General features: G+C 36.4%; 5 protein-coding genes across 5 annotated transcripts; 4 read left to right on the forward strand and 1 right to left on the reverse strand.

Annotated features, from left to right (window-relative positions):
* Positions 1-279: 279 nt before the first annotated feature.
* Positions 280-3,747, forward strand: Tsp_07038 (sodium/calcium exchanger 1). The gene is made up of 6 exons (XM_003380845.1): positions 280-658; positions 1,297-1,989; positions 2,087-2,583; positions 2,627-2,874; positions 2,938-3,325; positions 3,397-3,747. Exons 1-6 carry the CDS (start codon positions 280-282, stop codon positions 3,745-3,747), a joined length of 2,556 nt encoding a protein of 851 aa, XP_003380893.1.
* A 2,326-nt stretch (positions 3,748-6,073) lies between these two features.
* On the forward strand, positions 6,074-9,788 carry Tsp_07039 (putative dipeptidyl aminopeptidase). Its single transcript, XM_003380846.1, has 5 exons — positions 6,074-8,101; positions 8,556-8,726; positions 8,803-9,068; positions 9,134-9,422; positions 9,543-9,788. Exons 1-5 carry the CDS (start codon positions 6,074-6,076, stop codon positions 9,786-9,788), a joined length of 3,000 nt encoding a protein of 999 aa, XP_003380894.1.
* A 469-nt stretch (positions 9,789-10,257) lies between these two features.
* Positions 10,258-11,844, forward strand: Tsp_07040 (putative transmembrane protein 183). Its single transcript, XM_003380847.1, has 9 exons — positions 10,258-10,279; positions 10,399-10,446; positions 10,499-10,573; positions 10,621-10,770; positions 10,831-10,993; positions 11,058-11,206; positions 11,270-11,362; positions 11,414-11,526; positions 11,581-11,844. Exons 1-9 carry the CDS (start codon positions 10,258-10,260, stop codon positions 11,842-11,844), a joined length of 1,077 nt encoding a protein of 358 aa, XP_003380895.1.
* Positions 11,845-13,430: 1,586 nt separating this feature from the next.
* On the forward strand, positions 13,431-16,397 carry Tsp_07041 (microspherule protein 1). The gene is made up of 6 exons (XM_003380848.1): positions 13,431-13,507; positions 14,246-14,606; positions 14,681-14,790; positions 15,502-15,575; positions 15,899-16,039; positions 16,327-16,397. The coding sequence occupies exons 1-6, from the start codon at positions 13,431-13,433 to the stop codon at positions 16,395-16,397; spliced, it is 834 nt and encodes a 277-aa protein (XP_003380896.1).
* An 891-nt stretch (positions 16,398-17,288) lies between these two features.
* Tsp_07042 (conserved hypothetical protein) lies at positions 17,289-19,274 on the reverse strand. The gene is made up of 6 exons (XM_003380849.1): positions 19,119-19,274; positions 18,591-18,803; positions 18,351-18,472; positions 17,994-18,135; positions 17,654-17,872; positions 17,289-17,591 (listed from the first exon to the last, which is right to left on the reverse strand). The coding sequence occupies exons 1-6, from the start codon at positions 19,272-19,274 to the stop codon at positions 17,289-17,291; spliced, it is 1,155 nt and encodes a 384-aa protein (XP_003380897.1).
* Between the last annotated feature and the right edge of the window lie 596 nt (positions 19,275-19,870).

Consider the following 19,870-nt stretch of genomic DNA (forward strand, 5'->3'; position numbering starts at 1 on the left):
GTTTGTGTTGTTGTTGTTGTTGCTGCTATTGCTATTGCATTTGGTGTGCAACTAGTTGGTTACCCAGTCGTTTGTGCTTGACTAGTTTGGTTTGCTCGGGTCATCAAATAGGTCAGCAGAGAAAGCATTTTTCACCGTCACCGTCATTGGCATTATTATTATGATTATTACTATCTTTGTTGCTATTATGTCATGGTGTAGCTGGACCGGCTGGTCAGTGGTCAGCTTGGGATAGAGTAGCAACTGCGACGACATTCATCAGCTAAACTGTCTTGCAACATGTTGCAGTACAACAACGGAACAACGGCACTTATTTTCGTCGAAAATGCCTACCCATGTTCTGACCGAGGACTTTTGCTGCCGTTGATCGACGAAAGCCGATGGCCAACGGCTACACGAGCTTTTCTTTATCTGATCGGCTTGTTGTACTCTTTTGTGGGCGTGGCAATTTTGGCCGATTCGTTCATGTGCGCCGTCGAGCGCATCACCAGCACCAAGAGGACGTTGAAATTGCAGACCGCCATCGACGAAGAAACTGGATCCGTTCTGGAACAGTACCAAGAAGTTTTAATTTGGAATCCAACCGTGGCCAATCTCACCCTGATGGCGTTGGGCAGCAGTGCACCGGAAATTCTCTTGTCCATCATTGAAATTATAGGTGAGCATTTCAGCAGCGTAGAATTGAACAAATTTTGTAATTTAATTTATCTTCATGATAAATACGAAATCAAATTTTCTATTTAAATTTATCGATCAGTTTTGCATGGCGTTGTCGTTTCATCATCTCATTCATTCACACAACAAGTAGAGATGATCATTTTAAACAGTGTAGCTGTTTCATGTGTATTTTGCACGGTGTTTTTTACATTCTCAGCTAACGAGAACAAAAAAAACAAAAATTAATTTCATTTTAATATATTCATACATTCCGTTAGATTGTTGACAAATTTGTAATTAAAATATTCTGTTTTGTCTTTCTGTAAAACTAGTTAGTTCTTAGATGATCAAGTTGTACATATTAATTATGACAAGTGTTGGTCGCGCAATTATTACCGAAGGATACATATAATGAATATAACATTCTTACTGGCAGAGCAATGTACTTTTATTAATTGTGTAAATTTTTTCAATGAAAGTTTGTTTCATGATAATAGAAGCGTCAGTTAATTTGTTGTATACATTTCAATTCAAGTCATTTTGTTAACTTTTTCATTCAAACAATACAATACAATACAATAGTAATGTTAATTCAATAATTCACCTTTGTTTTGATGCAGTGCTTATTGTCACTTTCAGGCAATGGATTTAAAGCCGGCGATCTTGGTCCTGGAACCATAGTCGGCTCGGCTGCGTTCAACTTGTTCATCATAACGGCCGTTTGTATTCTGTCGGTCGGATGTAATTCGAAAAAGCGTATCGAAGATTTCCAAGTGTTCTGCGTCACCACCGGCTGGAGTGTGTTCGCCTACATCTGGTTGATTATTGTTCTGGTGCTGGTATCGCCGAACCGAATCGAAGTGTGGGAAGGCCTGTTGACGTTGTTGTTTTTCGGCGCGTTGCTTTTGCACGCCTATCTGGTCAGCAAGAAACTCTGCTCCGGGGGGCGTGGTCGGGGCCGCCCGACCACGGAACGAGACCGCACGCCGAAAGCGTTGCGTGAGTTGAACCGACGGAGCTGGACCGGACCCGCGCTCAACGGCAAGGAAAAACTGTTGGACGTGGTCGAGCAGAACAGGGTCGACAGATTGTCCCGTGAACTGCGACGCAAATATCCGCACTTGACCGACGACAGTCTGGCTGAGGTGGTGGCCAAGCAGATCGAGAAAGAAGCGCCCCACGATCATCTCTGGTACAGGATAATGGCCGTGCGTAGACTTGCTTCGTCTATGCGTAGCCGTGTGCGAGCGAAGCCGGTCAGCGAGCAAGTCTGCCAAAAATTGGAGACCCTCTCCAGGACAGGCATGCTTCGACGAACGCAAACTGAAACTGGTGAGCTGTAGTAGTAGTAGTAGTAGTAGTTTTGTCATTCACATATATCCCAAGCAACATTATTCATATAATAATAAATTTGTGATGGTTTTAAAAGGTGTTCGATCAGTAACGAATGTGGAATTTGCCGCCAACGCATACGCCGTCGATCCAACCGGTGAGAGGAGGGTACGTTTGAAAGTGGTGCGCCGGGGTTCAGCTCGCAAGCAGTTGGTTTTCAACTATCGAACCATGAGCGGCTCTGCTGTACAAGATGTGCATTTCTTGAAAAAATCCGAAACGGTCGTTTTCGCCCCACAAGAGCGCGAAAAAACCATCCGCATTGAAGTGTGCAATCCAGCCCAGTGGCGCCCGGGTATCACATTTTGGGTAAAGCTGGAACTGATCCCCGGAGACAAGGACGATCGAATTACTCTTGGTCTAGCCAGCGCGGCTAAGATAATTTATCCCAAAGCTGCCGTCGGCGAAAGTGTGGAATTTGCCATTTCAGATTTGCGTGTGGGCGAAAATGAAGGCTTTGCCAGGATACCAATTTCACGCCGTGCATCGCTGTCGACGGATCCACGTTCCGTTTTTGTAATGACGACGATGTTTGTTTGTTTATTTCACACTGATCGGTGGTTTGCTTTGTTCGCAGAGCTCAGCTTCTGTCGAATGGAAAACAGAAAATGGCACAGCTAAACAAGGCGAAGATTTTGTCGGCGAAAAAGGCGAACTGATCCTGGAGCCGGGCGTTGTGGAAGCTTACATCGACATTCCCATTGTTAACGATTATGAACCGGAAAAAGACGAAACGTTCACTGTCAAACTGTTACCAGGTAAAGCTTCTCTCGGCGCTTGTCAATCCATCGTGGTTACCATTGTCAACGATGACAACATTTCTCGGTAATTTTTTGAAATTGTTGAACTTGAATTTTATTTATAAAAAAGGACTTACTGTAACTGTAGATATTATGCGAAATTTGAGGAGAAAGTTCGTCAGTCGTTGTTGACATGCAAGTTGGAAAGTTCCACTTGGAAGGAGCAATTTTTGAAGGCGGTGAGCGTGAACGGCGGCGAAACGTCGGACGCTTCGATGGTCGACTGTTTCGCACACATCATCGCGTTCCCGTGGAAAGTGATCGCCGCCTTCGTTCCACCGACGACAATTTTCGGCGGCTGGTTAGCTTTCATCGTCGCACTAGCGTTAATCGGCTTATTGACAGCTATAATTGGTGATCTGGCGGCAATATTTGGTTGTTTAGTTGGTTTGAAAGATTCAGTGACTGCGATCACTTTTGTCGCCCTTGGCACCAGTTTGCCGGATACGTTTGCCAGTAGACTTGCTGCATTGCAGGTACTTTATGAAAAGAAATGTCTTTTTTTGTGAAAACAAATAGACAAATAAACAATGTGTGTCTGTTTAAGGATAAAACCGCTGACAACGCGATAGGGAATATAAATGGAAGCAATTCGGTGAATGTGTTTCTCGGACTCGGCTTGCCTTGGTTCATTGCTTCGGTTTATTGGGCTGCCCGTGGTGAAGCGTTCGTGGTTCACAGCGGTGATGTCGGCTTTTCGGTTACCATCTACACCGTGTTGTCGTTAATTTGCATTGTGATGATGATGCTCAGGCGTTTCTTGCCAGCGCTGGGCGAAGCAGAGCTCGGCGGTCCGACAATACCCAAGTGGATATGCAGCGTGACGTTGATATTGTTCTGGTTTCTCTACATCCTACTGTCAGCATTGCAAGCATACGGTCATATATCATCTTTTTGAATATTTTATTTTTTACATATCAAGGTAATTAATTGATTAATTGGCTCGTGAATTGTTGGCATTTTTGTTGCGCGAACTGTGACCAACTACGATATTGGTTGGTTGCAGTTGATGTTTGCAAAATTTTCAATCTTTTCGCACTTCTTGCAGTGATTCTGAGCAAAACTTATAATTTTACCTAATAACTGTCCCGAAAATGAAACTTTAATTAGTTTTTTTTTATTTTTAAATTCATATGCATTTTTAGTTTTTATCATTTTGAGTTGATTGATGGAACATGTGAAGAAGAATTTATGTTCTTTCTCACATTCAATTATATATACATATATTTATATATTTATTTATTATTCTCAACTTGCTTTTTGAGTGGAATGCTCAGCTAAATATAGAATTGTCTGCCAGAACTATTTAATAACTTGTCATGATGATGATGATGATGATGATGATGGAAAAGTTGAATGTGCCATCATTATGTACTGTTTTATGAAGAAGATTAAAATATATATGCACATATACATAAATATATTATTGATTGATGATCCATTTCAAACAGTTATTCTGTTTGATGGTGATGGTCATGACGGTTCAGTTTAGTTGATTAGTTAATAATTAGTTATTTGATGAGTTCGCCTTGTGAGAAAATATTTACGATAATAAAAAATAATAAAAAGGAAATTTCACCACTTCTCCATTTGTAATTACAAGTATCAGAATTTAGATTTACCGTGAGCTGATGATGTAAATTTGCCTGTCATGCATCTTGATATTTCACCGTGATCGATATTTTTAAACGAAAAGTAAATAGTTATGTGAATATGGCTAATAAAAAAATTTTATTTTGCATTTTTTATAATTTAGCGTTTTCAAAATATTTAAGTCGTGTGCCTGTAGTCGCAGTAAAAAATCAACACCGTCTGTCGATGATGTAGATGAAACAAATAGAAGTTGATCTGTCGCCAAACACAGTAAGTACGTTTGATAATTTATTTCATTTTTTTCTGTGATTTTTTATTGTTTTTCTTTATGAATTTGATGCAGTTGATAAAACTGATGTAGGTCTTTTTATATACTAGTATTCTTGTTATTTATGGAGTAGCAATTTTTCTAATTTTCAATGTTAAAAACTGGTTTGTTTGTTTTTAATCGTTGAATTTTGAAATTGAATCTTGCACATCAATGATTTTTGATGTCAACAAATTTAGATTGAGTTTTTGCATTTTACATACAAGAAGGTTTACTGTAAAGTTGTCTTTTGTTTGTTTTCTACACGAAAGAATATACTTTTGATGATTTTTGATGATAATAATTTGTTTCAATTTGGGATGCATCAGATAGCGGCTGCGCAATTTTCAAACAATTTGAATTTCTGGGAAGTGGTATACTAATTTGTCAATATTCACCTGAACAATTTTGCTTGATCAATTTGCAACAAGCTTGGCCGATTGTTCGTGATTTACGGCTGTGGGAAAGCCACGCTTTTCAGTGCTGTCGTTGCATTTGCAAAGTACTGCGTGATTCTTTTCCAATGAATGTATCCGATGAAAAAGGTGGCATGTGAAAGTTCCTTCAATGCACTTCAAAGACATGCCCAGATTGCAGATTACCACAAAGCGACACAATTTGTTGATTTGTCGACCATTCACAGTCTGGACATCTTATTTGCACGTAAGTCATTCGATTCAATTATTAATTATTTGCCGATTATAAATTAACCACCCGTTCAACAACTAATATGCAAAATTTAAATAATGGAAAGCATATTTTAAAAAAATTAATACAACATAAAATGGGCATAAATCGAAAAATTGTTCCCTTCTTTCTTCACTTAAATAATGAATAGGTCATCATTTTATTCCTGTTAATAAATGGTAAATTTAAATAATCAACATTGTTCAGTTACTGTTTTTCACGTGTGGATTAGCTGAATAGTTGTTGGTTCCTCACTTGTTTTTCTTCTTTTTGCATAGCTCATTAGCATGCAATGATTTGTACTGATTTTTCTTCATGCAGGAAAGAATATTGTTGGTGAAAGTTTGTCCAGTCAAAGAAATATGCTAATTGAATTTTATTTTTAAACAACGAGCATTATTATTATTTGAAGTGCTTCATTTGAGAACTGGTCGATCTTTTACTTCAATGCTTTTCTGACAATGACAGAAAAAATAAATAGAATTGAAAAAAAGGAAAAGAAGAATATTTTTCCTCGGACATGCTTTTCAGTAAATAATAAACTGGAACAGACGAGCTAGATATTCTCAGTGTGTATTTGTACAGTTGGAGATTATTTTGCAATTCTTTTACGCTTTTACGAGTTCTCAGCTGAAAAATGATGCTATACACCGGGAGGAATGGGAAAAGTAAAATTCTGCTTTGCACGTTCGTGAACGCCGTTTACGCTTCAATCGTGTCGTTGGTGTTTTCACGACAGCTCATCCCGAGGGCCGATCTACTCAGCCATGCCGACTACAGTGGAGTTTCAACTGATGCGCAGGTTCGTTGGATCGGTCACATTGTCGTGAGGAACAGAAATTGTTCGTTGATTGTTCAAAAATTGCCCGACCAAGTCGACGAGCCGCTCCGGCCAGGATTTGAATTTAAACTTTTCGACGCCTTCGAAGATTACAGGTGGACCTTGGACGGTCGGGGGATTGTTGTCCAGCATCAGTTGCTGTCAGAGCCGGACAAACAGTACCGTCAGTTGACGATGTTGGATCTGCAATCTCCAATATCTGCCAGTCGCAGCCGGAAATTGTGCGTATTCAAAGCTTGGCGTTTGCAAATAGTTCGTTTCTGCTATCGCGACAACTTGCAGCAGTTGTTGGTGTTTGTCAACCAAAGAGGGCGTCAACTGCAGGATGCGTATTTGGTGGACTTGCGCAACGGCGACAAGCGGCTGTTGTACAAAAATGATAAATATATTCTTTTGAGTTTCGATTTCAACTGCACGCTGAGGTTAGGGTTGACAGAAAATAAAAATGGCATACAAGAAGTTTACACCAAGAACGCCAGCTCTGCTTTTCAGCTTCACAAAACGTTCACCGCTGACACGAGCGTCGGTTCGCGACTGATCAGCATCGACAAAGACGGCTCTACAATTTATTGGATCAGCAATGAGCATGAAGACAAAGGGTCGCTTGTAGCTGAAGATGCGATCACCGGTTTTCAGCATGTGATTCAGCGGCCGAAGCGAGCTGACATCTCCTACGTCTATATTGACTTTCTCACTGGCGAACCGTTGCTAGCTGGAGAAGAATATTTCTACCCGGAAATAACGTATGTGCATGAAAAATTGGCCGCTCATTATTCTTTCCTGAAAGAGCGATTTCCGGACGCCACAATATATCCACTGAGGATTTCTGCCGATTTCAGTCGTTGGTATTTCACTGTTGTCAGTGATCGCGAACCTGGCACTTATTATTTGTACTGGAATGCCGGTGACCGACGCAGATTGCTCTTTCTGTTCTACAGTAATCGAAAAGTGCGGAAATACAAGATGCAACCAAAACGCGCCGTGGAAGTGGTCACTCGAGACGGTCTGGTACAAGTTTGCTATTTGACTTGTCCAGCGGATCGGTTCTCAACCCCCTACCCGCTGGTGGCCGACGTGCACGGAGGACCGCATGCTAGGAATTATTGGGAATTCGATTCGACTGTACAATTGCACGTCGATCGAGGCTATGCAATTTTGCAGTGCAATTTTCGAGGTTCAACCGGATACGGCAAAGCATTTCTCAGAGCTGGATTTGGCCAGTGGGGAGGTACGATGCAGAATGACGTGATTGACGCCATCGATTGGTCAGTGAGTGCGGGCATTGCTGATCCGGCACGTCTGGCCATTTCCGGTGTCAGCTACGGCGGCTATGCAGCTCTGATGGCCACGGTGCAGACGCCGGACATGTTCCAGTGTGCGGTCGACTCATTCGGACCTTCGAATCTGGTGACCCTCTACCAATCCATGCCACGCGAGTGGAAGCCGACCAAAGCATCGTACGCCATTCGACTCGGCGCCACGGCAAATACCGAAGCAGAAATGCGGTGGTTGTTCAATCGTTCTCCAATTGCGTACAAAGATCGCATCAAAACGCCGCTGCTCATCATCCAAGGCATGGACGATCTGGTGGTTCCGGTCAAGGAATCGGACCAAATTGTCGAAGCGTTGGCCGGATCCGGACTGACGCTCATATATGCCATATTTATGGACGAAGCTCACGGGCTCCATTACGTACCGAATGTGCTACTTCAGTACAGTCTGGTTGAACGTTTTCTGCAGCTTTACTTGCACGGTGAATCGGAAACAGTGGCCACGATCCCGAAAGGCTGCACTGCCATGCTTGAAGCCTATCCAGAATGGAATGTCAGTTTTGTGGAGCTGTTTTCCAATCATTCTGAGCGATATTTTAGGGAACGAAACGAAATTTACGAACAATTTTAATCGCGTAAAATATTTCTATTCAAATTTCCACTTTTGCATCACTATTGTAGAGGGAAAAGGTCTGAACAAAGCGTAAATCAAATAAATTTTCCACTTTTATATTATTTCATTTTTTATTAGTGATTGCTTTGAGAATTTATCATTTGAAGAAGATAAAGATAAAACAAACAAAAATTGTCCAATATTTCTCCAATGCATAAAATAGAGATGTGGTGAAAATTTTTAATGTGTATTGTTTAAAGTTGTGGATTTTAAAATTTAAACAAATGTTGAATGTTTAAAGTGCAACTTTTCGTAGGGCAGTGAAACGGTTGATCAATCATTCGACAGACTTTGGAGACGTGGTGTACAGCTAGTTATCTATCTATTTGTCTAGCTATTTCTTGAGACCGAGATCATGGGTGGAGAGAAAGTGAAGTGCTCGCTTATATTCAAAGAAGGTGACGAGGTGCAAGGTTTTACTGTGAAAAATGTTATCGGTTTTGGTTCGTTCGGCCAAGTTTATGAAGTGTTCAATTCGGCCAACAATCAACCCGCTGCTATGAAGGTAAAACAATAATTAGCAATAAATTGTTTTATTTTATATTATTTCATTATACATTTATGGGTATTTATTTTTTTAGGTTGAACTGACTGCCCAACGCAATCATGCTTTGAAAAATGAACTGATGATATTGCGAAAATTGAGGAATGCGAACGTTCGTCACATTTGCAAAGTTTTCACCTACGGAAGAGTTACCGAATATTCATATATTATCATGTCATTGGTTGGTCCCAACATCCGGTATTTGTTGAAAACAACAAATGCCAACTGTGCTTTCAACTTGCGAACTGTTTTGCATGTTGGTGTTTTATCGTTGGAAGCTCTGCAAGACATGCATTCAGCTGGGTAGCAAAATAACAATGTTGCTTTCTCTAATAAATAAATACATGGGATTCGATCTGTTTTTTTAGGTATTTACATCGGGACGTGAAGCCTGAAAATTTTGCGATTGGAAATGAACCGAACAGTCGACAACTTTTCATCCTCGACTTTGGAATGTCTAGGCAATTTGTGAACAACGAGCATGTTCACCGCAAACCAAGAGCCAAATGCGGATTTCGTGGAACGTTGTTTTACGCATCAGTGAATGCGCTTAAATTGTGCGAACAATCTCGTAAAGATGACATATGGAGTTGGTTTTATATGCTAATTCGAATGACCACCGGTAACTTGCCGTGGTGCCATAAGATGCCTTCTAAGGTGAGTGTTTTTCTATACATTGAAATTTGCACAAAACACGGAAAGAAAGAAGCATATTTAACCCTGAAAGAAAAAAAATCTTTTCAATATGTTTATCTGTTTATTTATTTATTCATTCAGGAGATGAAGTTACAGAAGCAAGCTAGAGCGTTGTCTATTTTTAAGAATGAAGTTATGGATAACGCTAGTAGCTTTCTTGCTGGTTGTCCAACTGAATTCCATAACTTCCTTCGCCATTTAAAGTCCCTGACGTATTACGATCGACCTGATTATGAGTTCATTTATAGTCAGCTCAATCAAATTATGAAAAAGAACAAATTGACCGATGACATGCCATTGGATTGGGAACAGCGTCCAACCAAGTGATTGTAAAATTTCAAAATGTAACTTCTTTCTTAAAATAATTTTCACCTGACAATTCTTTTATTCTTTTCTGTATCAAAACATCGTTGTTTTTCACTTTAGTCGCAACATCATGCATACTTTTTACAAACTGTGCAAACTTTTTTGTAAATACTAAACGCCATACCATTAACATTGTACTTTTTATTCATATATTAATAAAATTTTTTATTAAAAATCGTTATTTGTTGATATCTTAAATGCGAGCTGAAGACAATTCTTGAATCCTTACTTGAATCAGCCAGTTTTGACTTGTAATTTTCACGGCAGCAATTTGTTGTTATCATTTTCTGCTATGCATTGAAAAAAGTTATTCCTACAGTATGAAAGGCGCACATTCATAAAACTTGAACGACATAAAAAGCTTTGTAGTACTGTAACCGTACTCGCAAGTGTGCTTTGGCACGCTTGCTTGAATTTTGCTTTTGGCAAAATGAAGCGAAAAGTGAACATTCGTAAATTTGACGGGCATTTTTGCACCGTTCAGATGAAGTGTTTTATGTTGCCTGTGTTAATGCTTTTTCCTTACTCCATCCATAGTTTGATTTTCAAAGTTTCATATATTGGTATTCAGAGCGTATGCATATGATTCCAGGAAACGCAGTTGGCAATACTTTTGGCGGTATAGTGTATTTTTAAGAATATCTTTTAGCAATTGTAGAATGTAATTTCAGATGTACGCCTTGCTGACTATGCAGACGCATCTTTGACATCGCACAAAGCAAAAAGACTGACCAAGAAACTACGTGGTAGAAATAATTTCATATAGTTTCATTTTTATGTCAGTTAATTATAGATTCACATGCTTTACGTAGTAAATACAACTGGTACGAATGTGAAGAGGATCTTTTACTGGTCGATTTCGAATGTTATGATGATGATGATGATGAAGATGGTGAAGTTGGAGTGAATGTCACTTCGAAATCTGCATCAAAAGAATTGCCCAGTAATTGGTTTTTTGCTTAATATCTAAAGATATCTTATCGGTACTTATTTTTATTCATAGAATCAGATAATGATAGTCACATCTATAATACTTATCCAGTTCATTTATGGGCAATTATTGCAAGCTACATATATCCCGAAGATATTTGTCGATTTGCTCTGATTTGTTCTGATGCAGCATCAGCAATTCGATCAGCTCATTTCTGGAAGCTGCTGTACAACAGGTTTTGTTATTGGACTTGTATTTTTTTTTGATTTTTGTACAATTAAATTATTTTTTTATGAAAGAAGATGCAAGGACATCTACTCTCTTCCTGAAGAATATAAACCAATATCTATGCAGCGTTTGTACGGCTTGCGTGCAGCCGTCATTCGATCACTGTTCTTCGCCTACGAGCCATTTGTCGTAAGAATGAAAACAATGAAAGGTACTGGGAGTAAACTGTTTTTTACACATCGTGTTGATATTGATATAATATATTCAGTGTTTGCTTTTTTAGGTTTTTCACTTAGTGATAAAGATATTCGACTTCTGACTCGAAGTATTTGTACATCAGCTTGGCACAGACGCATTGAAGAATGTTCTGAGCAAGGTAGATGGGTATTCTTTTTTAAATTTAAAACTTTGGAAAACTTGATTAAAGCGAAAAAAATCACAAACGTTTCGAAAAAAACAACAACGAAACATGCAAACGATCGTCTGAAATTCATGGATGACGTAAATGCAAATAAAGACGATGGTTGTTTTGTTTTAAAGGTAATTTTGATTTTTTTCTATCTGTGCATGCATGCATTCATTGATCTACTGCAGGCGTCAGCCAATGCCTTTACCTACATAAATCCAGCAGTACTGGGTGCTCGACTGGGGCAGCTATCAACTTCACTAGATCCTGACACGAACACATATCAGATTTGTTTGACTTTTGTAGATTCGCTAACAGCTTGTAAAAATAAACGTTTCGGTGCGACGTTCTCCTCTGCGGGAGAAGTGGTCCAACTTACTGGCGTGATTTCGCTCAGTGTCCTTCACTGGTGGTATCCAATGTTTCGTCCCTCGCCATTAACAATTTTGTGAATAGTGATATTTATTCAGAAAGAAATCGTAAACTGGAAATATGTTAATGAATATTTTACATCTGTTCAATTATTTGAAGGAAAATTTTTCAAATAGAAATTTCTAATAGATAGATAGAAGGATGATGACCAGGTACGAATCTCTGATGTCACTCAAGACTGCAATCTTTACATTGTTCATTATGGGAACTATTCAAAATAGCGTTATTAAAGATTAAATGATAGGTTGTGATTATTTCATGTGATTCAGTGATTAAAGCTATCACTGTTGGTGAATATTTCGAGCACATTGTGCAGAGTGACTACAGTATGAATTATCGAAGGTTATTAAGAATGATTGTTTGATATGTTTCAATTGTAATTCCAATTTTATTAATAGAAAACTTTTTAAATTATTCAGTTGTAAATTTTGTAAACTTTTCAATTAAAATTGATTTAATAACAAAATTGTACTTAATTATTTTACAGTAGACCACTCATGCAATTTGCACTTTTTATTACTTTTTGCTTTTAAATTAATTTAAATTTATTTGTGATGCTAATTCACTTAAATCATGCAACTTTCGAATTCTATTAGATAGTGAAGTGTAAATTTTGTTCTTTTTGTTTGAAATAATGAACTTTCTTTTCTGATAATTCCAAATTTATGCATTGGAAAAGGTTATTTTTATTACAAATTTAAGTTTTGTGTACAATTTAGCTGTTATAATTATTATGCTGTGCCATGAAAAGTTTATCTTCACAATCGCATGTTAGTTGCACGCTGTACTGTTTGCTCTATCCATATCTATAAACATGCATATATTAATGCGTACATACAAATATATATATATGTGTGTGTGTATGTATTAAAGTAAAAAAAATACTGTAAAAAAGTATTTTACTCGTGCTATAAATTCTTCTATTAGTTGGATACGTATCCAACCACTGTGCTACGTTTGAAAACATAGCCTTTTTCGAATTGCATTCATGCATTTCTGCATGCAAAGCTTGCGTGCGTTCATATTGTATTATATTGTTGTTTTGCAAAAAAAATACGCAGCATTGAAATATCATTTTTCAATTCTTAGAGTCATTGTTGAAAATTTCCATTCATTTTCTTCTTGTTAAAAAGTAATCTTATAACCTTTAAGTGATTGTAGTTTTTCTTTTCTTATCGAACGGTTTTCAATAAATATTTTGTACAATTTTTAAATGTTTTGAATAAAATTTTAAATTTTACAAAAAATTACAAAGAATTATAATTATTTGTCAATTAATTTAGTAAGTGTATACTTATCCGTATAAGGTATGATGTATGAAGGGCAGATGTGATGAATTTCCAATTATACAAATTTATTATTTTTGAAATTCATCATTATCATTTGAAGGAAGAAAAAAAACAACTAACTATACATGGACAGCAGTTCATTTGTGATTGTTTGAAAAACATCCTAACGAATCAATATACAAGGGAAGAAAAGAAAAAAAAGAAGTATTTTTCATACCATTGTTTAAAAAAATGCGGTTATGTAATAATTTTATTTAGGAACATTGGCGGTTGTCGATTAGCACAAATTGATTGGCGACAGTTGGAAGAAAATCATAATGTCAAGGGCTATTGAAAGTGCAGAAACTGGACAGCAAGCAGTGTTGGAAAGCGGGCCATCGTCGACTACAGATCAGTAAGTTTTAGCTGACTGTGACCTGACAACGACCGCTTGTTGTGGTGGTCTTCGTAATAGCCATTAAATGGATTAACCGACGAAAACAGAAATATGACTATTTAAAAAATATCACAAAACAATAATCTTCTATTTGAAGTTTGATTATAAAATTATATTTTAATAATAATAATTCTTTTTTTTCCTGTGGACAATCTACTATGTAGCGTAGATTTTACCGAAAATTCATTTTACTCTGCACCTAGTCATTGTCTGCCTTGACAACACACTGGCCGTATTGATCGGCAAAATTATTGACACGGGTCAGGACGACCGAGCACACATCATCCGCAATGTTGTTAGTACGACTTTTAATAAGCGGAAAGCGGCTTCGCGTGTCTATTCTTGTTTTTCTCCACTTTACATTATTATTATTATTATTATCAGTTTAAAGGAATAAAATTTAAATGAAAAAAATTTACATTCTAATTTCAACTACTGGAAAAGCGGTCGCTGTTGTTGGTCGATATATTATTTTTAGCAAAATTATATATTCGCAAAGTAGCGTGTTTGTGTTTGTTTATCAGCTCAGCTGATGATGTTTAGATTTATTAGTAGCAGTACAGTTCTGACCGCAAGTTAAATTTTATTGCTCGTTTTCGTCACAAACATTGCATTGCACATCAATTTGTTCAATTCAATTTTCAATTATTATTATTATTACGATTATCATATTTTCATTCTTGTCCTGTTTTGTAGTAACGCCACAAATCCTTCACCAACAGTGAGACGATCATCACGAGGTGTTAAGAGGAAAAAGCTCGACGATGGAATGGTCGACAGTGGTGTCATAGGTACCAAAAGTGGACGACGTCTGCGTATTTTTGACGACGTTGACGAAAGCTTGGCCAAACCAATAATGACCAGACGGTGCAGTGCCGCGGCGGCTAAAAAATCCGAACCTGTTCGTCGCAATTGTGTCGACGTGGCCAAACCCAGACGAGATTCAACCCAGACCGGCGCCTGTTGCTTTAATCAAGCCAAACAAACCCACATCCAAAAGGATTTTACCCGCTGGCAAGCTGAAGACGATTTGGCGCTAATCATCGCTTGCGAAAGGGTTGGTCACCATTTTTTTTCATTTTCAACGTATGCATCTTATTTTCTCTCCTGGCAAAATCTATTTTGCTTCAGATGAACAGTCTGCCAATGGTTCATCGAATGGTCACATTTTCAATGCCGTTCACACTTCAAGAAATTGAAGAACGTTGGTATGAACTTTTCTACGATCCGATTGTATCGAAGTAAGAAAAAGAATTTTTCCCTTTTTGTAATCTATTTTTCTTGTTTTTTTTGCTTAAAAGATCATCTTTTAAAAGCTCGATCAAAATCAATTCGTGCATCTGTTTTTCTTTTTCGTATATTTTCAATTTTTGTAAATTAATTCGACATCTCTTTGCATTGAACTTAATTTTTTGTATACTGTAATATTTACTCTGATCACCGATTTGCGTTTACGCAGTTGTGCACAAATGTTAAACATTCAAAGCAGCGATCGAAAATTTTTATCACAAACATTAATTACTATAATTTGACAAAATTTCACCCGAATATAAATGAGCAGAAAAATGACAAAACAAATGTAACGGGATAAATTTCACAAAAAAGTTTTAAAAAATCGAACGAGATTAAATGTAATTTTGGAAAAAATGATAAATATTTCAGTTTATAAATTGGTGAAATTTACCGAATATTGTTTGCGTTTAAATTTAGGCGTTGTAAAGAGAGATTTGCAGAGTTGAATGCGGAAGTGGTACGGCGAGTGAAAGCCAACACGCCATACTCGCATGCGGAGCATCAGATATTGGCCTCTATTCCTTCGGTGAACAAGACCCATTGTTTTTTTTCTTCAAATAAAAAATTATTAATTTTACATTCAATTAGACTGTCGATGTTGTCGTGGAAAGGTTTCAAACTGTCTTATCCAAGCATTCTGAAGTATTTTATCCCGGCAGGACGGCCATTGGCTTGATGGACAGATGGCTCATGTTGAAAGCCGAAGGACTTTTGATAGATCAAAATCACGCTGGTTAGAATTGATTTTTTTTCTGTTTTTAGTATATTTCGTTCAACTGAAATGGATAAAGCAGAAAAAAAATTCTTTGTTTTTTTCTTAAATCTTAGAACCTTCGAAAGGGCGTTCCAGTGGTGGACGTAAGCAGGCGGTTAGTTTCATGGCAGATATGAATAAGAGCAACAATGACCGAGAAACACCAGACTTTGACTTGGCGACTGTCCATAATATGCCCGTGATTACGCAGTTTGTCACAAGTTAGCTGGCTGTTTAATTAGCAGAACTGAAAATTATTTTACAGCTAGCTATCAGTGTTAAATGAGATGAATGAATTTCAGATGCGTCGAATGCGAGTTTTTCGGTGGATGTTCTCGCGGTGCTGCGCGGTCGTGTTGTTGAATACTTGATCCAGGTTCCTGAAATTGTAGTTGGATACAGAAAGAGAACCGACTTCGAAGGCGTGGATTTGTCCTATGAAGGTTGGTTATGTTTTGTCGGAAAATTTTTTTTAATTTTTAAATATTTGATAAATAGGACCATGTGGTAAAATTTCTCGAAGACAAGCTGTGATCAGTTATCGAAGTGATTCAAAAGAATTTGTCATTTTTAACGAAGGTTCTGCAATTATTTATGTCGATGGAAAAGCGTGCAACAAAGGTTCATCGTTGACTTTGAAGAATAACTCTGTTATAGAGGTAAGATCTTTTTATTGTGGACTTTTACTAATAAGAAGAAGTAGCATTTAGCTTTTTTTTCCTACTTTCAGATCACTGTTATTGTGTTGAAATTTTTGATCAACACTTCGCAGCATTGATTTTTCAATTAAAACCAACATAGTAGCATCATCATCACACTGCTATAACCAAGATTTCATTTTGTTTTCAAAGTGGAATGTCACACCAAGAAAAATATGACGTTTTCACAGTCGACGCTTCTGATATTATTTATTGATTTACAATTAAAAAAGTATTGCTGTTTATTGTTGAATGGTTCATGCTGAGATCCGATTCACGGGTAGCTGTGCTTTACACAATGTGATCTTTTTATAAATTGTTTTTTTTCTTTTTGAATCAGCAGTAATATTTGTTGGCATGGAATTTTTTTATACTTTTTCAATCCAACTTGGTACTTTTTAGATAACTGAATTCAGTGGTTCATTATGGAAAAATTGTTGAAAAGCAATTTCAAAAGTAACATATGCAATTATTTGAATCGAATGAAATGTTATTATTTTTAACGAAAAAAGCACAATATTATTATCTGTGAAATAGTTATTATTTAAAATTTACTAGGTAAAACTTCTTAAAAAAATTATACACTTATAAAAACTGTTGTTTAATTGTCGAATTGGCAATGGAAATTTGAAAGTTTTATTTTTTTTTAATACTTAATTGTCACTTTTGTAATTTATATTGCAGATAACATTTTTATAAAAGATCGATCAGTGCAGCTAGTGGTTGTAACGAATGCGAAATTAAAACTAAACGAAACCTTATCAAAATGTTCTTGTTCTGTGAAGAAGCTTCATAAAATTTGAAAACATCTCGTGAGTACAATTTTTCTTTTAACTATTTATCCGCATTATGTGTGTGTGTGTGAAAAATGTATTTGATATTCAAATGAAGTGTTAATTATTGAAAATTGCAAATTTTTTATTAATTTTTTCACTGGCATGGGAAAAATTTAAACTGTCCTCTAGTATATACTGTTCTTTTCAATGATCTAATATTACTTTAAATGGTCAAAGTTGCTTTTGTCAATGACGGAGATTTTCAATTTTTCCATCAATTTTTTTGCTTCCATTTCATCTGTTTCTTTTGGAATCTGCACGTGATGACTCATCAGCTTCAAAGCGGTTTGGGATGTTCTTGGTCGCTGTTCTGGACGTGAATCTTTTTCTATCAGTGCAGAAAAATTGAGCTGCCTTTGCTGTTGACGGGTTTCAATCAATTTATCCCGTAATTTTGTTAAATACTGTCGTCGTTTTGTCAAAATATCATCTGAATTTTGATCCTCTACATTTGGAAAATGCTGAAGCAAAAGAAAAAGAACAATTAATCCATTTCAAATACGACAAAAATGCATTCCCATACTTGATGTTGACTTGTTGATGCTTCATCCATTTGTCCATCGGAATTGTTTGTATTATTAATCAAAGAAGACAGCAGCTCTTTGTATGGTAAAGATGGGCATTCTGGAACTGTTAAGTGATCAAACGACGACTGATCACTTGAGACCGTGCTTGATGAGTTGTCATTGAATTTGTCATTTTTGAATATTTTCTGACTGTTTTCCCATTCCAATAAAGATATCTTCAGTACCTGAAATAAATTATCAGTCGGGCGATGATTGACTGTCCAAATTTAAGGCAGTATATTTCAGACATTTCTTTTTTTTTAATTTACATTTAACGAGCTAATTGTGTACAGTTACTTTTTGTATTATTTCCGCTTCTTGTTTTTCTAAAGCGTTGATTCGTTCTTGTTCTATGAGGCTTAAACGAATTGCCTCTTTCAGTTCTTCATCTGCTTCGGCTAGTTTCCGTTGTTCAGCAGCACATTCGTTTTCACTGATTCTGATGAAAATTTTCCAAAATAATTTAAGAATTTAAACTAGCACTATTTTCTGTGAATCACATGCAGCGTATGTAATTTTAATTTAAATAGTTGCATGCAATATTCATTTTGTGTATATTTATAAAACGGTGAACAGAATGCAAACTTTTTGAATTTTATTTACATTGTAAACTTTTCTTTAAATCGATTCTATATTTATGTTGTGTTATTTTACCTGAAATAATCTAGAAATGAATGACGTTTATCTGTCTGGACTTTTGCGTTCTGCTGCTGACGGTGATCAGTAAACTTTGATGATGAATTTCTCGAAGAGGGTGATGTGTTTCCACTTGCATGCTGCGAATAAATAATAATATTGAAATATTTTTTAAAAAAACTTTTATTTTGAACTGATTTGAGAAGTTATTTAAAGATTATTTTTGTTTTTATTAGATGTTTTTTATATTTAAATTACCTGCAACACCGCCAACGCTTGTAGTTGTAATTCAGCATTTTTCTTAGCCATCATACGACTGAAAAGATTATAATCTGAGGCAGCTAGAACAGCTTCATAAGCTGAAACGGTTTCAATGGAAAATTCACTGCAGTGTTCATTTTGTAAAGCTAAGCCCAGTGTTGAATCATCGATATGTTGTTCTTCACAAAATGACTGAATCAGTGCATTAACCTGCAAATTAATCAATCTGGTGAATTAGAAAACAAAACAGACAAATTATGTGCAGTCCATAATTTATACCATAATTTTGTAATCTTCAAAAATTTGCAAATGAGTTTCTTCTTCAGTAGCATTTTTGTTAAAAGCTGCAAATGATAATAGAAAAGTCAACTTTGCGACAAAGCCATAAGTGAATTAATATAATAAACGTAGCAAAAAAATCCCTTTAGATGTCGGTATTTTTATTTCTAATTATTCTATGCAAATGTAATTAAATATATAATTAAATTTCAATTATAATGTAAAAAATGTTAAATTTCAACTAACAGCTACACTGGTTTTCAATAAACGAGATGACGGGCCAGCTCCAAGCAGGACTTCGTAAAAATCCATGGAATTGTCGGCAAATTTCTGCTGATTTTGCTTTTTCTGAGTCCATCTTTTGGTGTTTCGCGTACGTTTGTAGCTTCTGATAAAATCCATCCAGATATTTATTGATTGCTAATTTTTCTCTGTAACCATGGCAACACTGAATAACAAACCGTGGTCGTCCACTTTTCTTTGACACTTGTCTGGCTAGAAAGGTCTGCTTTTATTTAAGCAGTAAAAATTTCATTTTTGGAAACAGAGTGCGTGCATTTTTTTTCAATTATTAAATTTTTAGCGACTAGCAGCAAGTTAATCGTCTGTTTAACTGGAAAAGAAAACTCATTTATTGAATGACATAGTTCGACACTGCAATATTTGCTTACTGAAAATGCTGTCTATTTGCTTGTTTGTTTAATAAACTAATGGCTTTTTTATGTTTCAAACTGTGCAAGATGCATGTGAACAGGATAATTTTTAAATTTAATCTCTGAGCACATATGAACTCATTTTCTTGCCAGATTGTTATCAGCATAGCAAATATGGAATTATTTTCAATATAAAAGCATTTTAATTTGCAATTTAAGTACAAGATTGTTGCCGGCATTTTTGTGCATTCATTGTGGGAAGCAGTTTTGTTTTTCACAGAATATGTGAGGGCAAAGATCGCTTATTTCTGAACTTCAACGGTGTAATTTTAATTGATAAACCCT

This window comes from Trichinella spiralis (assembly GCF_000181795.1).
Source record: "Trichinella spiralis strain ISS 195 chromosome Unknown Scfld2, whole genome shotgun sequence".
In the NCBI taxonomy this organism is placed as follows: Eukaryota; Metazoa; Nematoda; class Enoplea; order Trichinellida; family Trichinellidae; genus Trichinella; species Trichinella spiralis.